General features: G+C 34.3%; 2 protein-coding genes across 2 annotated transcripts in view; one reads left to right on the top strand and one right to left on the bottom strand.

The window, feature by feature from the left end:
- Nucleotides 1-15,700, bottom strand: part of LOC100118641 (mitogen-activated protein kinase kinase kinase 4) — a 175,817-nt gene extending 160,117 nt beyond the window's left edge. Inside the window, exons 1-2 of the mRNA XM_031929962.1 lie at nucleotides 15,561-15,700; nucleotides 13,546-13,720 (exon numbers count right to left, since the gene is read on the bottom strand). Of these exons, the coding sequence (XP_031785822.1) occupies nucleotides 13,546-13,720; nucleotides 15,561-15,700 (315 nt within the window). The remainder of the gene's footprint in view (nucleotides 1-13,545; nucleotides 13,721-15,560) is intronic.
- On the top strand, nucleotides 10,183-11,284 carry LOC116417323. The gene is made up of 2 exons (XM_031930026.2): nucleotides 10,183-10,513; nucleotides 10,606-11,284. The coding sequence occupies exons 1-2, from the start codon at nucleotides 10,441-10,443 to the stop codon at nucleotides 11,064-11,066; spliced, it is 534 nt and encodes a 177-aa protein (XP_031785886.1). The 5' UTR covers nucleotides 10,183-10,440; the 3' UTR covers nucleotides 11,067-11,284.
- Nucleotides 15,701-25,842: the final 10,142 nt, after the last annotated feature.

Below are 25,842 nucleotides of genomic sequence, written 5' to 3' on the forward strand. Positions count from 1 at the left end.
TTCGAGCGAAAGAGGAAAATATTCTGAATGATGATAGAAATCTCCTTGAAGTGTCTAATCGGGTAAAAATACCGATTGTCAACAATGGTTAATGTCATAGACATAAGTAATGAAATATCAACCTTTTCACGTCTAGAGGAAATTCAATTATTTTCATACATTACTTGTCTCGAATTCTTCAATCATTTGGAGCCTAATCCTGTAGATCCAGATGTAGAAGAGGAGCAATACGAAGACGTTCCTGCTCGAAATGAAGACACTGACGAATCCAGAATCCGGCGATGGCTCAAGCTGGACGGCCCGAACCGGCGAAAGGGCGCGGTCAGAAGAAAAAAAGGGGAACACCTAGATTGACGAAAACGGACTCTGGGTACCATCCTTGGTCGGTGCTATTCTTGGGCCCTTCAATGAGACCTTCAAACAGACGTCCATCAATGTTTGTCTTCTGCCGGAACGGGAGGGAAGCCACGTGTCCAAAGATGTTTTTACACACAACTTTCCCCCTATGAACCAGAGAAGTCTATCAAAATCGCTGGAAAATATACTAACCCCAGTAAGAAACTGACGCTAATACAAGCAATTGCGGAATGTGATCGCTATTATAGGCAACATGTTGCATCAAATTTACGCCGAAAGAAGAAGACGTGAAGTGTTTTTTTTTTTGTCTTGATTCCGTCTAGACATATTTTGATAGTTTCTAGGACAATTTCGTCTATTGAAATCAAAATTAATATTCATTGTTTTTTTACTCGTGTGAAAATTTTTACGTGTATTATGACAAATGAAACAATATTTATTACGTACTTTAGCACCGTATGTATCTTATAATATTTATTTTTAATGAATTAACCAAATTTTTTGTATTTTGTAATACTATTGTTTTCATTAATTACTTCCATGATGTTTTGTTATATCTAGACGGTTTCCACTGTTTTTTAAGGTACATTCCCTGCCGCCTCCGTGGGCACGAGTATCGTCTCACGATACACGTGCATCAAAGCTGCAGCTAGCCATACTTGACCTTAGCTGGTTCACTGCAAGCCTCAAAAACATCTCGAGGAAACGAGACCTTGTCTCGATTATTACGAGGTGATTCCCGCGACAGCAGTTGCACTGCTCGCAACTAACGTCTGCGCCATTGCTGTCGAAAACTCCACCCCGTTATAAATCATGAAGAATACACATTGGAATAAATACATTTATGTTTTTAATTACCTTGATTTTATAAATTGATAGAACATGATAATACATATTGATTTATACACATGTAACTTCAAAAAACATCTACAATTATGTAAAAATTCACCGGAACTAGTGAATCTTTCTGGAATGATAATTATTTTATGATAAATATGTGGTACAAACATGAATACATAATCCTACTAAAAAAAAATTGAAAAAAAAAATTAGAATTAAGTCACTTTTTCGATAAAAAATGGTTCACAAAAAGTGACTGGGTCATGAAACATTTCACATAAATTACATATAGGTTTAAAAAAACGATAAATATTTATATTTATGTGATTTTTTTGGTAGTTAATGAGAAATAAAGTATAAGTATACACATATCAATAACACAATAAAATTGGTCCAAATGTGTCGGATGCTGGAGCTGATAATCTTTTTAGAGAAATATGGCAAATATGTTTATTTGTATTTATAATGTGAATTATTTTTTAAATCATATACGCGACATAGATACATAAGTATGTTTTACATATATCATTACCCTGGTAGCAAATGGCCAATAAGTTCTGGCCCGTTCCCTAGCGACTCGGTAGAAATAAAATTCAGACTCCGTCGAGAAATATGCGTAGTTTCTACGCTGAAACCCGACTAGCAGAAGTTGACTTAATTTTTTGCGCATGCGCGTGTGGTTCAGGCCAAGCACAGGCATACTAGAAGTATATGACGCGTATTGTAGAGACTGTCTGCTATGTTATACAACAGAATAGCATAGCAGACAGCATTACAGTTTTCACAGTTTCAGTCAATGTTGAATGATGAATATTTACCCTATCAATTCATCTAGAATGATTTTGAAGGGAAAATATGATTTTCAAAGTGCCCATTAAGTGTAAAAACCTAACCCTACACATGCATACTGTCATATATGACAGTATGTACAAGCATGCTGTACTGACTGACTTTGTGTTGTTCAAGAGTAATTACTGTGTGAAAAGTGTCATCAATGCTCAAAGTCACCATGATGAGGTTTGCACAGGTATTTCAATCTCATCAGTATGTGAGCCAGTTCTCTCAACTACCAAATCTCTCATAATCATGCTAAATTCATGATATTGAAGTTCGATGTCTCTTCTTTTGCATTAAGACTTGTTAAATTATTTAGAAACAGCTTGCTATCTCAGTTTTCACTTAACAGTCTTGGTTCGGTTTTGCACTCTGAACCCTATGGCTATGGCGGCAAAAATACAGGTGGGTCTATACATTAAAGTTAAATTTATATCATCTAGAATGAATTCAACTTAATATATTATTACAACATGCCAACAAAAATTAAGTTGCAAAATTTCAGCTCTCTAAGTATGATAGTTTTCAAATGAGAGCCAAAATAAAATTGTGAAAAAAGTAATCGAAATCAATAAAATTTGATTTTGCTCTCACTTGAAAACTATACCTAGAGGGCTAAAATATTGCAACTTAATTTGTATTGGCATCTTGAAACAGTATATTAAGTTGAATTCATTCGAGCTGATATGAATTCGACTTTCATGTACAGAGCTACCTGCATTTTTTGACGTCGAAGCCATAGCGTTCAGGGTGAAAAGCTGAACCAATAAAAACTAAAACTACTAATCGGTATAATATTTTATTAATAAAGAATAAATACGCCGCACTTGCTATTATCCTTAGTAGCCCTCGGTTACGTCCGGAACAATCAGTAAAGTTTGCTCCGACAGCCCCTTGACTACCAGCAAACAATTATTAATTCCTTTTTTTTGACAAATGCGAGAAATTTGTATTAAAAACTCTATCCACAAAAAATCATTGCGAGAGGAGCATTAGTTTGTAAGCGCAACGTTTCAATATGGAACAGAGGTGGGTTTGCCATATACATATAAATATTTATATACAGTAGAAAATAGGATAAGAATTTGTTATATATCAATTTTTTGCTCATAGGTATCTAGGCCCTAATATGATTAATTAAAAATTTATATGTTTGAGTAGTTTTCAAAACGGAATTTTTTTAATATGCATAGTGGCTCGAAGGATCAAGATCTAACCTAATGAGCGGGCATTTAAGTGCATCAATTTACTCATCATGAATCTATTTTTATTTTGAAGCATTGTCTCTCTCATTAATTTGTATTATGATTTTGGAAAAAATAAAAGAGGTTATGTTATGTATCAAAATTTATATGCATTTATACATCTATATGTATTTCCATCCTTTGTGCCGCCATATTGATTACGTGAGCTCTCAATTGTTTAAATGTATAATTAATAAAACCGAATTTACAAAACAATATCACTTCAAAAATATTGGAGTAAAAATCGTAACTCATGTACTTTGGTGTAAGATTTAACTTCAAGTTTTCGAAAGAATATTGACAAAAAATAAATCGAATACAGCTAACAAGCAGCTACAAGTAAAGATTTGAGAAGTATTAAGTATTAAGTATTGCAAGTAACTTGCAGAGATCGATAAAAATTAATATAAAGATAAGAATTAAAATAACAAAAAAATCCGTCTATATCCAAATTTTGGATATGATTTATGTCTTCTTTCTTTAATAACTTAGTCTGTAAGATGCAAAGTTACCATAGATAGGAAACAAAAACTTTATTTTTTAATAATTGAGTTTATTTCTTAGGAAATAATTAGTAAAATAACTTAGCATTTACGTGGTGAGTATTATTTATAACAATCATGATTTTGTTGAACTTATACAGTGTAGTGATCAAGTTATAACGGTTTAAAAAAAGTTCACTTTTGGTACATAACAAAAGAACAATAAACGATAATCTAAATTATCCACAGTGAAAATATAAGAAATATTATTCACTTTAAGGTACACATTTACTATTTTTATTAACTCTTTCGATAAAATTATCACAAAAAAGTAAGTCAAAGAATCGCTATGAAACCAAAACACATTAATAAAATGAAAAAAAAGATTTTTTTCTCATTATGCTACGTAAAAACAAAAAGATCAATCATCAACATATATTAGAGGCCGCAGGTCATACAACAAAGCCGGAATGGTTATTATAAGAAAGAGTGGCGGACCAGATTTATCTATAATTGTAACATATAATCAAAAATAAGAAGAAATGGAAGAAAATATACATGGGTGAGTCATTTTAATCTTTAATCTCAATTATCTCATTGGCAAAGCATGCCAGCGAAAAAAGTTTCGGATAAAAGTTTTAGGATTTTTCCCTGGCTATCTGATGATGACCTTGACAATGTCATTGAGCGTGACCTTCAAGGTCATTTGAAGATCAAGTCGATTTTATCAAATAGAAACCCCTACTTTTGGCACCAGAAATGGAAAGAGCGGGAAATTTTACGTTTGAATATGACCTTGCCTTGCCCTTGAATTCAATGGTCAAGGTCATTGGTCATGCCGATAACAGTACAACTGGTTAGCTGAACTCGAATGCATTCAAGGAGAAAATGTTACCCACAAAAGTTTTCAGTTTTCTCCCCGGCTGACGAATGGTCATCTTGACCCTGTCGTTAAACAAGATCTTCAAGGGCATTTCAAGGTCAAGTTGATTTTTTGAAATGGAAACCCCTACTTTTAGCCCCATAAATGAAAAGAGAGTGACATGCGTTCAAAAATTTTCAATATTTCCAGAAATTTTCTATATTTTCTAAAATTTTCGTAATTTTTTCAGTTTACAAAAATTTTCAAAGTCATTCCATTATTTTGTATTAGTGTCAATTTTCAAAATTCTTGATGTAGTTAAGTCATTCCATTATTTTGTATTAGTGTCAATTTTTGAGAGTGAACTACTCTTAACAGTTATGTAGATAGCAAATTAGTGCAGAAAAGCTTAATCGTGTTTTTTACTTCTTGTAAATCGATAATTATTATTGAAAAAAATCTGTTCCCTGGTCTGTAACAAATAATTTTGATTTTGATCATGGCTGATTATGGTCCCAACGAAATCGTCGATATGATCATAATTTTGGGAGAAAGTCGAAATAATTATGCAGCAGCTGCCAGACTTTATGCTGAACGCTATCCCAATAGGAGACACCCAAGTAATGTTACTATTCAAACCTTAACTCAGAGAGCTCGAAATGGAGCTTTTGTTCGTCAACACCGTCATCATGAATACGACGAAAACGATCCTCGTGTTATTACCATTCTAGCGATTATTCATCTTGATCCTCACATTAGTACTCGACAAATAGAAAGAGAAATAGGTATACCTCAATCAACAGCATCCCGAATATTGAGAGCGAGAAGATATCATCCTTATCACATAACATTAACACAACAGTTAACTCCAAATGATATGATTTTGCGAGTACGTTTTTGACGATGGGCAATACGAATGATTCAACAAGATCAAGACTTTTTCAGGCACGTTCTTTTTTCAGATGAATCAACATTCAGAAACACTGGAGAATTGAATAGACATAATTGCCATTATTAGTCAGATGAAAATCCTCATTGGTTCAGGCCCATAAACAATCAACACCGCTGGAGTGTTATGGTCTGGTGTGGAATCATCAATGGCTATTTGATTGGTCCTTATTTCTTTGAAGAGAACGTGAATGGGATAAAATTTTTGAGATTACTTCGAGACATTTTACCTGAATTACTAGAAAATGTAGACCTAGAATGTTGTTTATGCTCAACGGCCAACAACGCGAGATAATATGATCGAACGCATTCGTACAGCTTGTGCAGCAATCCCTCGAGATGTTCTACTTAGAACCATAAGACAATTCAGAGCTCGACTTGATCTTTGCATCCAACAACACGGCGGTAATTTCGAACAATTAATCAATGGTTAACTCCAGTTAACATTCATAAAAATACCAAAAAAATAACAAAAAGGGAAAAAACAAAAAAAAAAACAAATAAAAAAAAATAAAACAAAAAATGGGATGCTAAATCCTTTTGACAACCTCCTCGATGGTGCATCCTGGGTTCGGCTGATGTCAAAGGTAATTTCCGCACAAAAGATGATTTGTTTCCAAAATCACATGTTCGAACGTAAAATTTCCCGCTCTTTCCATTAGTAGGGGTTTCTATTTCAAAAATTCGACTTGACCTTCAAATGACCTTGAAGGTCACGCTCAATGACATTGTCAAGGTCATCATCAGATAGCCAGGGAAAAATCCTAAAACTTTTACCCGAAACTTTTTTCGCTGGCATGCTTTGCCAACGAGATAATTGAGATTAAAGATTAAAATGACTCACCCTGTATATATATTTTGAATGCCATTAACAATAGAATATTGACGTTAATTTAGTACTTTTACTTTTTTTCTTTTGATTTTCTCTATTACGACAAACATTAAATTCTTGACTTTTTTATGATCTACAAATTTTATATAATACAATAAGATCGTTCTTAACCAACTAGAACGTAATCATTAGATCATGAAGATAACATTCATTAATATAAATCACACAGAAACTAAAATGGGGGGTTGGCGAGCGAAGCAAGCAGGGTGGCAAAGCCCCACTAGTATATATATATATATATATATATATATATATCACTTTGAGGGTATTTTTATTGAAAAGGTGAGAAAATTTTACAAAAAAAGTATATCTATGTCTATAGTGAAAAATGCCCTGAGAAGCTATGAATTAATTAATTAGTGCTGAAAATCCAAAAATTGTCAAAATTAACATCTTTGGCTCCCTACCATTTTAGTAATGAGTAATTTAAAAATCTAAAAAAATTCAAGTGCATTGGAAACTGTTTCTGGAACATATTATTATATATTATATTATTATCTTTTCTTTTGGTCACTGTGTAGAATCTTCAAGTTAAAACTGCAGAAAATTACCAGTCTAACCTCTAAATGGCAAAATGTTTAGTCCGGGAGCTCCAATCTCTATAGCGGCTTTTTTTTCCATCACTGCAGTTTTCACGGAGTCCTTGGCCACTTTTTTACAGACTTCAATGAATTGTTCGCTAATTGCATCACATGCACATTGAGCCATGGGTATTAAGTAGTCCATCAGCCCACAAAATAGATGATGGCCAGCGTGTCCAAGGGCACGAAATGTAACTACTGCTCTTTTGTTGTTCACCCAAGCATGGTTCTTGACACCAACTTTTCTGCATGAGTTAAAAGCTGTCAGCTGACCTCACTCAATACACATTACTTGAATCTTGAATCGTAATCATAAGCTTTGGATTCGCCAAGTTGAACTTTGCCATGGCATTGGTCGAGAATCAAAATATGCTCAAGCGCAGGAAATAGAATGTTGATATTAATCAATCTATTCCTGATCTCAGAGGTACTTTCCGCTGCTGGAGTTTGTATCTTCTTTGCTGAACTTGAAGTCTTGACTTGTTGGCATGTTCATCCTCATTCGTTACTCCCACAAATCTTCTTTGCCTCTTCCTCGAGAGTACTTCTTGTCAGGATGGGTACACGCATACCTGCCCTTGGTATTTTGATAATCACACATATTTTCAAAATCACTGAACTTTACACTTTTTTTAAAATCTTCACTACTCTGCTTTGAGACAAACACTTTACTTTTTTTCTGTGTGCGGTTCTAAGCTGTAAGCTATAACCCCAAAAACACTGCAAACACTACTTAGATTAATTTAAAAACACTTTAAAAAATATCGGCTTTTTTATGTATTAAAACATCAGCTGTGTTTACTTAGTGTAAACACATCCCAGGACTATATCAGCTGTGTTTTGAAATATTTGCTGTCTGCTAGCAGAACAGCAGGAACAGTCGCTCTGTCCTTCTCCGATACATTGATTCTAACGTGCCCACAGGTAGCACGGGCGCACGATATTTGAATTCAAATAAGGGTCCCTACGTTTCGATCGGAGCCTTATATAAGAAGCGAAACTAGAAATTTATCTCGACAATAACGCAAAAAAATCTTATCACTACGCTCTAATTTATTTACAAAAATATGTATGCGGAGCATAATATACGTGTATACTACGGTACACTCTAAGCCCCAAAGTAGAAAAATTGACGTTAGGAAGTATAAATAAATCAGTTTATACTTTAGAAATATTTGAAACTTTCGGAAGAGTTCAAATTTGTATTTTCAAACTACCTGAAAGTTTAAAATTTCACGGAAACACGTTGAAAATTTAAAAATAAGTTTTTAAACTTTAGTAATAGTTTAATTTTATACTTTTAAACTTTCTAAACGTTTAAAATTTCACGGGATCATCCCTGGTAGGAACGTTGCCGGGTTTTCTAGCAGAATTTGTCTAGAAATGAACATTATCAGTAGATTCTGTCTGGTTGATCTACCTGAAAACCCTATACTGGTCACATCAATTTTGCATGTCGTTCTCGGTAGAATATCGAGAACAAATAAAAGTAATAAATATAAGGCTTTTTATCACTTTAAATGGATTTAAATATGTTATAATAATAATTAACGATTCAAAGGATTGTTTAGAACTGTAGGAATAATAATTTTATTCATATTCACGTAAAAAATAAATCCCGTGAAACCATAACCTATGACCTTGTCATAACCATAACCTTGTCAATCTAAACTTTATCAGAAGTTCAGATTTTCTTCTTTACACTTTTAAAATATTTTTATAAAGTCATTAATTTAAACTTTCTTAAAGTACAAATCTAAGGAGTTATTCTATTCCTAAAGCATAAACTGATTTATTTATACTTGCTAACGTCAATTTTTCTACTTTGGGGTTTTAAGTGTAAAAAATAGTATTTTCAACATTTACAATAAAAATTTTATTCATATTGAATTAATAAAACTTAAAATTAAAATTATTAGTCGTATTAGACAAAAAATAAAAAATACGCAATTTAACGAAAAAACGATAAAAATTTTATTTTAGTATTTTGCTTATAACGTTGCGGGAAATGTTTTTTTTTTTTTTTGATAAACGGGTTTCAGGAGCTTGTTCTACGGAAAAATTTTTTTCTAAATAAGCAATAAAAAAAATCGATTTTTTCGAAGTTTAAAGGTGTTGTGTCCCCTTAAAAGAATAATTTTGAAAAGTACAACTATCTTATTTTTCATATAAGATGAAAATCCGCTTTGTGTTTAAATGATTCTTCTATATACTTAGGAGGAATTTACTTGATTTTTTTATATCTATGATTTTGCTAATTTTTTTGCACAAGATGATTTGGATTAGTTTTAGCACATTCAGATTAATGTGAGAGAATCATGAAACACAAAGCAGATTTTTACCTTAAAGTTATAGTGAGGTTGATTCTTCTTGTAGTATGTAATGATTTTTGTCAGTATGCTGATTTTTAACACTTGACATTTTTAAAACTGATTTCACTACATTCAGCGTTATACATTAGCGTATATTGATAAAAATACAGAAAAACTTTTGTAAGCTATAAACATTAGACAATTTCTTTAAGCATAACATCTGCATAACATCTGCATTGCACAACATCTTAGAGGAGAAATCATAATTATAATACTAAGATACAGAATGGTGAGGATAGGTACAAAACTTATAGTTGCCAACATTTTACCTTGTAAAAGGTGTTTTTTGAACTGATTTTATAACCTTTTAATGCGTTTCAAATAAACTTATAAAGCAATGTTTAAAGAAAAATTCATTTAGAATTATAGCATAGCATGATTAGAAGTTTAGGTTTGATTTTTGCAAAATCTACTACACCTGCACTAAAATGCTTTAGATAATACTTTATGCACTTTGTCTTCAACAAGTTTTAATAACTTTATTTGTAATAAGAGCAGTCGTTTTTTAGTTATTGTTGAAAAACCACATTTTGACCATTATTATTGTTAATAATAAACAAAAAAAGTATTTGACAGCTGAAAAATTGAATTATGTGTAATAAGATGCTCGATTACAACAATATCCAGTTTAAAAATTTTAGGGACACGATGCTAGGAGTTACATTTTTGCGCGAAAATACGTCGTAAACGAGTAATTTTCTTAACAAAATAATATGGTAATTAGAAAGATCTTATAAAAATCTTTTAAATTGTCTACTCTTACATAAATATCAACAGGAGATCAAATAAAATATATACAGAATTCGAAAAACGTATATAGGTTATTTAGCAAATTCAAAGTATAATAGGTCACGGCACGCTCCCGACGGCACAGTGTATAAAACTTATATTTGCCCCTTGATAATAGCCAAAAAATCACAACGCGTCTAGACGCACTGAGACTTCTTTAAGATACCATTCGTCTACTTCAATTTATTGCATAATAAAACTACTTCACGATACATTTTTTTTTTCGTTTCATCGCAGGAATGCATGAAGCTATGTACGCTGATACCTACAGAGATTTGTCCACTCATTTACCAATGCTGCAAAGCTTGTATGGTATGTATAGTTATTGATCGGTTCCAGTGCATTGCTATGCGAATGAAATAACAGTCGTTATTATTACAAATAATTTTTATTTTTTTTTGCAGATGAGATCAACGATATTCATTTTCATTGCGTGCATTTTAATGTTTATCACAAAAATCAGAATTTTCGCTTAGTCGCAAGTTTGAAATTTGATATTAAAAGATGTTTAAAGAGAGATAGTACGTTTTCAAACAGTAAATTTCTCTCTATGAATATTTACGATTTTTTATCATCCACAATTTCAACGAATTTTGATGTTAATTGTACAATTTTTACAAACGAAATGCTTGACGATGCGTACTTTAGTCTATTATTATACATTGATGCTGTTGGGAGCAAAGCTAAAAAGGTTACAACAGCTGGCTCGGTTTATCCAAATTTAGTTCCAAGTAATATGGAATACAACCTTCACAAAATGCAATTTACGAATATGCTTGCGAATATGCACAATTTAAGTGATGAGGATAAAGTGAAATTAATTGAGGCATTTGACGTTATTTACTACTTACTTTATAGAATCTAAATTAGTTTGCAAGATTACTTCTTTAAAAAGGTACAATAACATTTACAATGTAGGTATGTATGTAGGTATGTATGTAGGTATTCCTGTATATATTGTAAAATCGAAAACAAATTAACAAACAAACAAAAAATACAGTTTATTTTGTTGTCGGAGTTGAGAAAGTCCAAGTGCAATTAAAGTGCCACAATTGCCATCATTATTTATATCTCCTGAATAAACATATGAATTCTTAGAAATTATTTGTTCTTTTGCTATTGATATTTCATTTCTGTAGACGCTATAGAGGAATTCTACATTGTTTTAGTCCAAGCTATTGCCGTCCGTCATTCTCCCTGCAGACGTAAAGTGTACATTCATTCTTATAAACCGTCTAGACAGGGTACGGGGTTTTTGGTGAGAAAACGTCTGCTGCTACTTACTTCAATCTGCAAAGTGCAATCGGTTGATGATTGTTATCCACCTTATTGTTTTTTGATTCAAATTTTCGTACAATCGTCATATTGGTCCGATCTTCAGATCAGTCAATAAAAATCGTATTATCGTTTTATCATTCAACGCTCGGACGTATTGCGTATGTTAGGAAACACATTACTACCTCCTTCGGTCTAGCCATGTGTCGAGCCTAAAAAAAAAATTTAATATAATTTGATAATTATTCGTCCATTGCCGTTTAGATTTCTATTGCAAACTCACTATAACGACACACAAATGATGCATAAATATGTAGTATACGTCCAGACTATTATATAAATCTGATACTACGAATTTTAAAATGTACATCTTTTTCTTATTAGTCAAATTAATGTTTTTTTGGTTAGAGGTCTTCCGATACCGTCTGCACTGCAGCACTAGATCGCTAATGTCATTCCATTGTTAGCCAAATCTACCATGAAGTTCTTCGGCCAGCGACCCCAAATCTGCTCAATATCTTCGGCGTCTTCCAGGTTCCTTGTTCGCTGCGTATAATGCGACGATTGGTTCTTCATGAACTAATTGTACAACATTTCCCTGAATACCATAATTTTCAATATCATACTGCAACAATTAATCCAGCGGTGGGAGATTCATGAAGTAGTTTTCGTTTACTTCTAATTACTCTGCGTTTCTGAAATTAGCCGTTCTTGGGTTGTCTGTCACTTGCGCAATTGATTTGTAACGAAACATACACTGCTCAGTTTGGATGAAATTTCGAGTTATGCAATAATTGACAACAGCTGGCTCATTATGAAAATTGAGCGATGTGCAAATGTTTGTGTGAAATTGAGCAGTCAACAACCATTCGATAGATAATGGCTAATTATCCTGCGTTTAAACAAGTCTCATTAGCATTGCAGTATCTTTGCAGTACTATTACACTAGTTCTATCTTGAAAATTTCTAACAATTTTCTCTGTTACAAATTTGGTTCTTAATGTGAGATAATCAACCTTGCATATAAAGGATAGCCTTCTAAGCACAATTTTAAAAACTTTACAGAATACATACATAATATAGAAATCCTGATTCATATTCATCAAAACTTGACTATCTAAATCCGGCAGAACGCTCGGACCGTTACCGCTGTTGATACTGAGAACCTCATTGGTATTCAGCTGTTGATAATTTTCCGATAATTTCACGAAATAATTAGCCGTGCACTCACGACTCTACGAGTCCGAGGATAACCTCAAAATACCGCAAAACCGTTCCGACCGCAACTGTGCGCACATAGGGCGATCAAAACCGTTGTTACGCGACGCATTCGGATCGACGTAGCCGTGCGCACACAACTGCGTCGTACCCGAATGAAATTAACCTCAAAATCCGTCACCGCTCCGTGATTCCAACACAGACCCAATACACCGATACCGCAACCTAATAGTCGTTATAGCACCGTAATTGCGTTGTCACGATAAGATATTGTTAACTGCGATAGTTTAAACAATTCCGATTGTAAAAGCGAAATCTTCCTAACAAATCGCGTATTTGATTTCTGTTTCAGGTGGGATTTAACATCTAAACACCCACATTATAGTTTTTTATATGAAATATACATAAGTATTGTTATTAAAATATATAAACAGACTCATTATTTATTCTTTCCCCTGACCTAATCCTGGATCCGCCTGAATATCCAATACCCAGGGGAAAATTCTACCGTTACATTACCAAGTAACAGCCACCAGTTAAAATCGCTGGCAACTGAAATGTTGGCCTTTACCATATCTCGTGTTTATTATAGCTATTACGACTATTGGAATTTTCCAAATGACTTCTTCTGATTTTATACGCTACAAGTACGTTTTCTATAAATCGTCGTCTAGAGGAGAGAAGTACGTTTTCTATCCACTGCCGTAGTAATAGGTGTATATATATATATATATATATAGCAAATATACCTAGTTTTGGGAGTGAATTGAACTTATAGCCGGAGACTATCAACGATGAGACACATTTTAATATAATAAAGAGGATTATATTATTAAAAACATTATAGTTACCATAAGTGAGTCAACGAATTCCTTTAAAACTCTTTCATATCCTGGAAATGTTTGAATGTCATTTCTTAAACATTTAGAAAGATTAACAATTTTAACTAGTTTTTCTCGTGCTTCATCAAATAATGCTTGCCATTCTCGCCCAATAGAGATTAGATGAGATCTGTAAGAATCACAGCTTATGTTAATTCACTGAACAAATGCTTGTTTATGGTAAGTAATACTAATAATAAGTGGGCAACAATTTATTACAGAAATAGCAGAAGATGCTTCGGTCGCTAACCCTCGCTCGGTTGTATTTTGCTGACGAGTGTGGTATATGTGTGTATGTGTGTGTGTGTGTGTCTATATATATATATATATATATATATATATATATATATATATATATATATATATATATATATATGAAATAATGAAAGTGAGTTTTGTAAAGCAAAACATTGTAAAGGAGCAATATCCTATTATACAAAATACAATCATTGTTGTCATAACAATAAGGTTATTCTTGATGATAACACATCATATCCTCAAGAATCGAAGCATCTATTATTTCAAAATAATTCAAAAAGTATTAATTTGGAGAAAGATATAAGAGGTTACAATAATTCATTTGCATTTGCCAGTTTTGGGTCTAAATTAGTATAACTTAACGATCCAGGGCCACGAGTATTAAAAATATGAAATTACAAATAAATATAAAGCGAATAACTATAAAATTGCAGATCCTTATGCAAAAGCATATAAAATAATGTATAAAATAGAAAATGAAGAAAATATTAATGCTCATGATTATAATATAACACCTCCTGAAATAGTAATGTCATTAACACGTGATAATCATACAAAGAATAAATTATATTTCGCAACATGAAATGAAGTTGCTGTTGCATATATAGGAAATGATGGCGAACCTCCGTTTGACCGTGATATACGTATTTATCCAAAAACTGAAAAACCACAACAAATAAATATTCTCAGTGAACATCTTGATCCAATGACATATTCTTTGATATTTCCTTTCAGTCATCCAGGATGGTAACCTTGTATAAAATGTACAAAAAAAGAATATAAGAATAATAATATATCTACACTACAGTTTTATTTATATAGATTAAGCATACGTGGTGATTTCAATCCTTAGTTGAATTTGTAAAATTTATCACAACAATTTATTGTTGTTGTTTGGTCAAGGATCGAAGGATGTCGATTATATTACTTACGTACTCACCAAGCACAATTAAGAACTGAAATGTACAAAGGATTAATAGATTACGTTTCCAATCGGGCCAATATTGATAATTCTCGAATTGAAAAAATGGTAATATTACCATCATTTTATATAGGTAGTCCTTAATCAATACAACAAAATTATTTAGATTCAATGACTTAACTACAAGTCGACGGAAAACCAGATATTTTTATAACAATGACATGTAATCCAAATTGGAAGGAAATTCAAGAGAATTTATTACCGTATTAAAGCACAATAGATCGTGCTGATATAATCTCAAGAGTCTTCCATGAAAAAGTTAAAATTTTAAAAACCGAACTACTGAAAAATAATATGTCTGGTAAAGTTAAAGGTTATGTTTACGTAATAGAATTTCAAAAAAGGGAATTACCATTGTTACGTGACAACTTTCTCAATCCATATTTGAAATAATAATTTCAAGTGTATCTTCGAGAAAGTTCCACACGTATAAAGATACCGTGAGACTCAAAGCCACAAAAGTATAAAGTGGCTAAGAATCTCGCTGATCCAAACAACTTCCCTGCCGACGGCTAGAGGCGCACGTGCAGAACTGTGGGGGTCCCCTCTGAGCACCACCAAGGGACCGACGCGCCACCTGGCGCACCACCACGCCGTGGCGAGCGTGAGGCGAGCTTAGGCGCTTGGGGGAGTCTCGGCCTGGCCGCCGATCTGGACAGACCTTTCGGTCTTACACTTTTTGTTTTCTACAGTCGTTAATAATATAAGTTGTTTGTCATTATACGCCAAGTCATCATTTATTAACCTGGTCTGTCCTATTCCTGCCTTATCTCCAATCGGAGCGCAGAAGGGACTCTTTCTTCTCCAAAGAACTACGTTGCAGTTTTGACGCGCAACTAGTTGCCAGGCCCCGTAAGGCCTAATGAGTGCAACAAGCGCCGACATTGTTACGCGGCTGAGGGGAAGTAAGCTGACGGCGGCGGGGTAGGTCCGGAACCACTTTCGAGCGCCCTCACACCACGCTGCTCTCTCACTCCGTGATCGGGCGCAGAAGCCGGCGGACTCTTATTTATTCGGTATTTCTTTTTGAAAAGAATTCAATCCAACTACAACATGCGACCATAGCAAACGCTAATAAAAGGTAAGATTCTGATTCTTGCTTAAGTGTTTAAATTACATCCGAACGAGAAAGGAGTAGTCGAAATTGCTTTGGTTTACTGAGGATCTCATTAATCTTCAGTAGCGCTTTCCTGTAGAGGAAAGAGATACGCAGGCTCAGAATATATTATTTAAAAAGGGGAAACTCTTCAAGTTTCCACCTAACAAAATTGGAGGTCCCACCGAGATCTTGCCTATCTCAAAGCAAGTTTGATTTTCCTTTTTTTGGACCATAATATTATAATATTGAAGTGTATACAGTGCCCACGTTCCTAAATGAAAAATGAAAAATTAAAACAGAAAAGTGAACGCGAAGTGATAAAGTGAAAAAGAAGTCAAGAGTAAAATCACGCGTGATACTTGAAACAAAGACGGGTGTCAAATTTCGAACTGCGCGCATAGTCGAGTCGAAGCGTCGCTTGGAGAGCTTGGCGTCGTGCTGCGACGTCAGAGTCTTTGTGCGGTCCAACGCGCGTGCATAATCAAGGGGGCGGCAATTTTGGAAGCCCCAGCTTTTTCATACTTAGAATCACTTGTTGCTCTCATTTTGCCCAAATGACCTGCTAAAAAAAAAGAAAAACGTGTTAGGAAAATATTTAAATTGAAGAGAAAAATGATTGATGATCCAGATTTTAAAAAGAAATTTTCAAACCTTCAAAATTTACTGAAAATAAAATCATTTTAGTCAAAAAATTTTAATTCTTAAAATTTTAACAAAAGTAATTCCACAATTTTCTAAAAAGAACAAAATTATTGCTTGTAAATGGACCCCAAATGATAATAACTAAAACATCTATGATTCTAATATAAACAAAAAATTCATGAACATATAAAATTTACATAATACAGCTGACAACAAGCTGGTAAATCTGTGTTACTTTAGAGGGAAGGGCCCGTTAGTTTTTATATAAAAGGAAAGAAAATACATGCGAAGTCAATATAAGTGTGATATACATACCTCAATCTTGTCGACAAAGATTAAAAATCACTGGTATTTTCCAACCAGAGTCAAACTGGAGTGTTTTCCTATGTAGGTGCTCTGGTGCTGAAATTCGATTTTCACAGTAGTAGTGAGAGTTGACTGTTCAGGACCAGAAGTATTTGCTTCATACTAAAAAAAAAAAAATCAAAATTGATATCAGCAGTTATCAGAAATAAAATAGTGCGACTGACAACAAAAGGATAAAGTCACACTCATTATTTGAAATTTGTGAAAAGAAATAGAAAAGGAATTATCTACAAAAGCGCACTTTGAATTACTCGCGCGAGCCCCTTTTATATGCTTATACACTGAAAAGTTAATCGAACATGATGAAATAAGCATAACATTTGAACATTTTTCTACGACTAGTCTTAATATAAAAAAAACACGTGATTCTAAGGAACTTCAGAAAGAAAAATATGAACAAATTGGCTCCACTAAGCTTTAGAAGAGTGAAAAGCTTAACAATACACATCTGAACAAAAGTATTTAAGTTTGTTGTGCAGCAAATGCAATTAAACACCTAGTTTCAAATTATTCGTTATTAATACACAAACACACACTTTTATTTTCACCATTATTTATGAGAAAGACAAATATTGGAACGCGTTGAGGCTAATTTCATTTGCAAACACTTGTAGAAAACAAAATAAAAGCACATACACTAAAAAGAACACTCATCTGGTTTATTTAACTTAGTAGCATTGTTGATTACTACACAAAATCAAAGAAATCCTAACATCAACGCCGATCGTTGAAGTTTCAGCAAGTAGATTCTGTTTGACTTTGTGAACAGCATTCATTATGCAATTTTATCGACCCTAGAAGGAGCAAATAATTTATAAATGTGACAAGCAATATTTTCATGCACAATTTCCTACAATTTAATAAAATAGAGTCGAACACTGTACGCGAAAAACAAACTTAAAAAAAAATACTTTTGACAATTTGGTCCAATAGTTGGTACAGAGGAAGAAAATTTTACACAAATAAATTCCATGAATTGGTTTTGACTTGTGATTAAACTTATTATCAATACATTCTATTATCAAAGAAAAATTGCCAATCAACAAAAATCTACGACAAAAAGCCTTGTTCATGTTAAAGCCAACCCGTATAACTCATTCAAATAATATAAGAAGCAAAAATTACAATATTTAAGAAAAAAAGCGTGTGACAACACTCAAAACTTTATACTTGCGTGCATTTTCTTGAGTCGTCGCAGGTGAAAAGAGGTCATGAAGAAACTTGTGCCATCCTAGAACAAGTAAAAAGTTTATTTAACACAAAGCAACAAGCTCTAGTGTCAGGCGAACGATTTATGTTTGAATAAATTGTCAGGAGAACTTATCTGATTAGTAAGCAGCAGCTGGTTGTACTGCTTGGGGCCCACACTTATAAGTCCACCTTTTGCCAGTAAACATCTTCCGAAAATCACTTTCACATGTAAAGGACACACTCGCAAACCATTAGATTATACATGCGAACTATTTTCACCGCGATTTAATAACAATAATTGAAGGAGAAGTACGCGACTCGACACGGATGAGGTTAGCCATTGCAGCATAGCAGCCGACGGCACGTGTTTGTTTAGAGCGAACGCGGGCGCAGACGCATGCGTGCGAGCGTGGTCACTAGCCGCGGCTAGGGAATTTACAGCGGTGCGAGACTAGGCGCACGCAACTGAGGTGGTCGAGTCGGAGTAAAGTCAAGAAATAGAGTGTGAAGTAAGCCGTAATCACGTGATCACGTGATTAAATATAAGCACGTAATTCAAATTCTTATTAATAAAATCAAGTATATTTTATGTACATCTTATAAAATCATTTAGAGAAAGTACAAAAGCTTTTCTGTATTCTTGGTCACTCAACCGTTAGGAAAATAGAACATAAATTTTAGAAGTAGTGTAAAGAAAGATGCCATTGTGCGAGTATCGGCTCTCAGTTTTTATGAATCATAAACACTGAGGACTGAGAGTTGTCAACACGTGTGCGCGAAGTGCGTCATCATGTGCTCGCCCGCTTTCCGAATTTTCCACCACCACATAGGCCCAGCGGACCGACGCTGATTCGAGCTCGTAGTTCTGTAAGTCCGCGCGGAATCGCTCTGATTTGTCAAAACTACATCCCTTCATTCAAGGTCACGCCCTCAACGCCAGCAGAAGAGGTCTCGCAGCATCACCGACGCTCCGGAGGACAGTCAGAGTCGCGAGTCCGTAGAATTATCAGCTTAGCTTTAGAGTCAGATAATTAGTAGATTCTTGTATTTAGGTTCTTTGAGACAATATACATCCTTGAAACTGGTTTGACTACAAACACTGTTCTAGTTTATTCCCTACCTTCAAACCATTTCGCGATTGTAGAGAGTATTTCAATGCTCGTTCGAATGATCCGGGGTTAATATATTTTGTGCTCCTAAAGACATCGCCATAGGGTTTTGCGCAACGTCACACTGGTGTCAAAAGTGGGATTGATTCGACTTAATCGCGAAAAAACAGTTCAAATAATGGTTGTGCTCTTGATGAAGTTATGAACATTTAATTGAAATATTAACTTGTAGAGTCATCACAATGACAAAATTTAAAGTAAAATCTTAGGGTAGTTATTTTTAAAATCAAGTTAAATTGTTTTATTTGAAGTAAATTTTTTTTGCCAGTCAACATTTTTTTTTAAGTTGAAATTGTTGAACTAAATTAAAATCAGTTTAAAATACATCGGTTGTCACACAATTGTAGATTTATAGAATTTCGGAAAATCGATAATATACTCTGACTCTCGTGTAATTTCGAATTTTAGAAAATTTGTTTCAGATTTTAGCATGGACAAGAGGATAACATAGTTGATTTTTAAGTAGAATCTTAATTTTTATGTGGACACTAAGTAAAATTATAAATAATAACAGTGATTGTGAAAAGTGTAAAATACTGCGGCTGTTGTTTTCCCCCTCCAAGTTTTCCTCGGTTTCCTTGGAGGCATAGGGCAGATGCTAGAGATTTTATAGCATAAAGGCCGAGGTTTGCTTTATGTTATAGACAGTATAAATGTAAGTTTTTTTAATTTATATTTGAGTGACCATAGGTAGGGTATCAAAATCGATTTCAAATAATTCATAAATATAGCAATGTAAAATTTGAGTATACATATGAAAATTAAATTAATTATTATGTTGTAAATCAAGTAATTTATATTTTCAAGTTATAAATTAATCAAGTTATAAAGTTATAGAGTATTTATCTTACCGAAGTTATGTTTTATTTAAAATATATGAGTTATAGTGATAAAAATGGAAGTAGCTTATCATAATTTGTAGTTGGTTCGAATATTAAAAATATACCTAATGAAATCTGCCCTACTGAAAAAAATCAGATGACAATCAACTGATAATCAGCTGATAATCATGCCAAAACGTCAGCTGATTATCAGGTGATTTCGGCTCAGTATTTTTAATAAAGCTGATAGTTATAAATATGCGTTTATGTGAGATAAAATGTTGATGATAATCAGGTGATAATCAGATGATAATCATTCAAAGTTGTTTAAAATAAGTAAAATTTATAAATTTCAAATAATGAGGGCCAGTATTGGTGATACCATCAGGATGATAATACGAAAACTCTGGCTGGGAGCTCCAATATTTTTGTTTTTCAATAATTTAATTTAAACAATTTTTTTTAATTGTTAAAAAATAAAAATTTTGGAGCTCACTTATTTTAAACAACTTATAATAAATATATTAAAAGTTACAAATTTTGAATGATTATAACCCGATTATCAACTGATTATCACCCGATTATCATCAACATTTTATCTCACATAAACGCATATTTATAATTATCAGCTTTATTGAAAATACTGAGCCAAAATCACCTGATAATCAGCTAACGTTTTGGCATGATTATCAGCTGATTATCAGTTGAATGTCATCTGATTTTTTTCAGTAGGGTGAAAACTAATATGTTATTTTATTATACTGTATAAATCAAATTATGCTATTAGTGAAATTGAAATACATTCAGTAGAAATAGAACTTAATTAAACTTAACTTAAAAAAATTAATTAAAAAATTCATATGTATAAAACAAATTTTTAGGACAATAGTAATTAAGTGATAAAATATTTATAATTGTGAATTACACGGTAAATTATAAGTAAAGTAAATAAGTATTAGAAAGATACGTAGACATATTTAGGCAGAAAATTTACACTTGATATATATTGCGAGAAAATCGATGATCAAAAATAGATAATCTTGTTACACAACTATGAATAAATAAATTAATTTTATAGAGTAACAGTTCCTATGTATGTATTGTTTTGCATTTAGTAATTGACAGTGATATTTAAAGTACGTAGTAGGCTTACGAGACGCTATGTATAGTTTTTATTAAATAATTGAAAATAGTTATTGCTTTTATACATAGTATGCTTATAAGGCGCTATGTATGATTATATGAGATAAAACGTGACTTTATACAAATACGAGTAGAAAGTAGGTAAGCTATGGGGGTACGGGCACAGGCGGGCACGGGCGCAGGTGGGTACGGGCACAGGGGGGTACGACGAGCCCAGGCCGTTACGAGCCCAGGCCGGTACGAGCCCAGGCCGGTAAGAGCCCATGCCGTTACGAGCCCACCCCAGCTCGATACTGGCACAGTAATCCAAGAGGTTATGTCCGCTCACCCAAGCGTTTGACTTACACGAGGCCGTTAGATCCCCGGCGTCGCGCGCCATCTATTGGTGAGAGCCCCCAACCATATCCCCGCTGCTGACGTCGCGCACGTCATCTATCGGCGAGAGCCCCAACCATCGCTCTCACCCGTGAGGTTCAGCCATCTAACATAACCATCAACATTTATCATCAGTCCAATTAATCAATACCCAATTCTGGTATTATTGATTTCTGTCCAAGTACCCAAGTCTTTAGTGCGCATGCGCTTTCAGCTGCACACACAGGTTTCTTGCACAAACTATGGTTGTAGCATGTATAACTCTTCTTTCGCATCTTTTTCAAAGACGGACATCCCATTTCACCAAGGTCAAAGACACGAGGTACTATCTTCTCCAACCATCTCTTTTTCTCTGGACCTTTGACAAGAATTTTGCGAGCTCCTCGTAGAAGATTGCGAAGGGTATGCTCTAGATCCTCGTAAGGAATCTCACCATCATTCCAGGATATTCCTAGATAGTTGTGCTCCAACCATCGATTCTCGCATTTTCTCCATCTAGGTAGGATGCTCCAGGAGTACGGCGGTTGAAATAGCAATACTGATGGAGAAACATCTTCTTCGACAGCGATAATAGCCACCTCCTTGAAGATGAACTCGTTGCAGGTGTTCTTGAAGCATTGGATGTCTACTACGTACTCCATGACGAAATGATTTCTAAAATGTAGCACCGAACCGAGAGCAGCGCTGAACCAATCAGAGCCACCGCTCCCTTCCACTCACCTCCCAACCAATCAGAGCCACCGCTTCCCCCTCCACGAACCAATGAGTTTTCCTGCCATCCTAATACTTTGTGGTGGGGAACTCCTACTTAAGCGTTGATGCTTTGAAAAATAATTATTATTCATCGTCTCATGGAGTGAACACCAGTGAAAAGTATTATTAAAAAAGTGATCATCGGAGCTATGCGGACGACGCTGCTGGACTACGAAAGTGTAGTGAAAAAGTGCGACATTGACTTGCTGAATCGCTGAAAGTGATAGACTTACTGAAAACAGTGATTGACGAATCCAGTCAAGATGGATCAACTATTTCGTGAACACTATTAAAATGCTGTGGGGATGTGTAAAGTACGCTCGTGACGGGGTCGCGGACGCTAGTGACTTGCAAAGATGGCTTGACTTAACCTCTGGAGCTATTGCTAAAGTAAGTGAAATGATAGAGTCGCCAACCTTAGACATTCATAAGAAAAAGACTTGTCATACTTCATGTGGTCAACTTCACAGCATTCGATGATTGCTCAACGATTGTGTGCAGAAAATTGGTGGTGGACTTAAAGAAGTTAGACCTAGTGTAACATGGGACTATACCAAGTCAGCGTTCAAGAATAACCTCAAAACCAGTGTCATTACTAACGTGAAACATCTAGACATAACCTCATTCATGGAAGACGCGTGTACTCTATTTGTGTTGAAAATCGAAGAGGCTTTACTAGTGCATAAGTCCTTGAAAGTTGACACTTTTCTTGCTGCAGAGTACTCGATTGTTAAAGACAATGAAGAAATCGTGGAAGTGAAATACTTCAATACAAAGTGTGCTTCGATCTACGCGACTAGTGACTTAAAAGATTGGTTTACAGCTAACGTCAAGCAGCCGATTGAACGTGACATAGAAGAGTTCCAGGAACGAGACTCTGGATGGACTTTAAGAAGCATTCTCAACTTAACGGTGAATATGAAAAAATTTAGTCCCATGAAAGCTGCTTCCTACATTGAGTTGCCAAATTCTATATAAAGAAAACAAGCTTGTGTCAACGTACAAAATCATGACAACGAATGCTTTAAATGGGCTATTCTCTCAGCTTTACATCCTGCTACAAAAAATGCGCAGCGAGTTTCAAAGTATCAAGCTTATACGAATGAGTTGAACTTCAAAGACATTGAATTCCCAGTGTCTGTGAAGCAGATATCCAAGTTCGAGAAGCAGAACGACGTATCTGTGAATCTATTCATTCTCAAGAAGAAGGGTAGTGTATTTGATGTCTCAACGTGTCATTTGACAGATTCAAAGAAAGCTAAACATGTGAATCTGCTACTCGTACAAGACACCTATATACAGGGTGTTTCATTTTATTCCGACCACGACAAAAAACCATGGAAAAACTATTTTAACGAAAAATAACCTTAACAAAAGTTGAAGGGGGTAAAGGGGGCCATCGATTTACACCAACACCATTGACCTTGAACTCGATTTTCAAGGTCATTTGAAGGTCATTGTATTTTTTTAACGGGAACCCCTATTTTTGACCTCGGAATACGGAGCAGCGGAAAAAATTACGTCGGAAATAACATTTCAAGTTTGCCTTAGTGACCTTGAGAAGGTCAATTCAAGGTCAAATAAAATGTATCAGCCTAAGATTGTTTTCCTTTCAATTTTTTCGTAGAATTATCATTTTGTTATTGTAATAAACATTAAGAGAATAATTGACTTAAAATGTGATTATGCTTTGCTGACTTCAAAGCCATTTTGTAAGGTCAAAAGTGCAAAAAAGCAATATCAAATGTTATGTGGAGTCCATATTTATATCCTAACTTTAGTGTTGCCCAGGAACAACGACGTGGACGTAATAGGATTGTGTTCCCTTTGGGTTGCTTGATTAGAGTGAGTCTCACTTTTATTATGTACAGATTTGAATGTAGGTGCCCAAAGACACCACCATTTTTTTGGATTCTATTCAGTTCTTGGGATGTTTTCGTAAGCGAATTTTTATCCTATCTTTAGCGTTACTCAGGAACGACGTGGACACAATTGGCTACTAATTTTCCTCATCGAATTTTGCCTGAATTTATTGTTGAAATAAATAATTTATTTTGTAAAGATGATTTTTCATGTTGAATTTCCCCGCGACTCATTGTTGAAATAGACAATTTTTCTAATAAGAGATCTCTTTTCATATGAATTTATCCTCTACTCATTGTTACTTACACTTAGTATTCAATAGTTTACTAGTTATTGAATAGTTATTGATTAGCCATACTAATCAAATATCATTTGTTTAACATTTTCTCTTTTTCATTCATTGACCTTTATTTTTTCTATTAAAATTTATTACTCATCGAAAGCTATCTAATTTGTTCAGTTTGGTAAAAACAACATTTTTTATTGAACTTGTTATAAATTTTTAACAATGGCTGATTATCCAGCCGCTCAAAGGGTTGATATTTTATTGATTCTTGGTGAATCTAGACGTAATTATCGACAAGCTGCAGCCTTGTATCGAATTCGATATCCCGATAGAAGACATCCAAGTCATACAACCATTCGTGAGATTTACCGTAGAGCTCAACAAGGGCAACTAGCACGGGTTAGAGAACGTCGTAATTACAACGAAGATGATCTTCGTGTAATGGTCGTTTTAGCAATGGTTCATTTGAATCCCCACGTTAGTACCCGTGAAATTCAAAGGCAAAGTGGAATACCTATGGCTACTGCTTGGAGAATACTGAGAAGTCAACGTTATCATCCATATCATATTACTTTGACTCAGGATATCACACCTGCTGATATGAGGTTAAGGCTACAGTTTTGCCAATGGGCACGACAAATGATTGCTAATGATCGTCACTTTTTTCAATACGTAATGTTTTCTGATGAAGCAAAATTCAAAAGCAATGGAGAGCTTAACCGACACAACTGTCATTATTGGTCGAACGTTAATCCGCATTGGTACAGGCAGATAGATAACCAAAATCGTTGGAATCTTGATGTTTGGTGTGGAATTGTTAACGGATACCTTGTAGGCCCATACTTTTTCGATGAAAATGTAAATGGCCATAAATTTTTTACAGTTCCTGAGAGAACGTCTTCCAGTACTTCTTGAAGAAGTAGATGTATACACAAGAGCAAGAATGTGGATTCAATTAGATGGAGCTCCTGCGCACTATGCTCGAATAGTTAGACAATATCTTAATCAAAATTACCGTGACAGGTGGATTGGACGCACTGGACGTGGAGATTTGGGTGTTCGATGGCCACCGAGATCTCCAGATATGACATCACCCGATTTCTATTTGTGGGGGTATTTGAAAGATGTTGTTTATGAACATGAAACTACAACAAGGGAAGATATGATCCACAGAATTCAAACCGCTTGTGAAAACATCCCAAGAGCTGTATTACTCAGAACAGTAGAACATTTTCAGCAGCGAATTGAATTGTGTATCCAACAAAATGGTGGTGTCCTTGAATTGACCTTCTCAAGGTCACTAAGGCAAACTTGAAATG

Source organism: Nasonia vitripennis, assembly GCF_009193385.2.
Source record: "Nasonia vitripennis strain AsymCx chromosome 4 unlocalized genomic scaffold, Nvit_psr_1.1 chr4_random0007, whole genome shotgun sequence".
NCBI lineage: Eukaryota > Metazoa > Arthropoda > Insecta > Hymenoptera > Pteromalidae > Nasonia > Nasonia vitripennis.

Excerpts from the sequence above, each read along its gene's own strand:
- LOC116417323 (XM_031930026.2), top strand. The coding sequence starts at position 10,441 with ATGCATGAAGCTATGTACGCTGATACCTACAGAGATTTGTCCACTCAT. Across the intron at positions 10,514-10,605 it reads AATGCTGCAAAGCTTGTATG|ATGAGATCAACGATATTCAT; the intron begins GTATGTATAGTT and ends TTTTTTTTGCAG.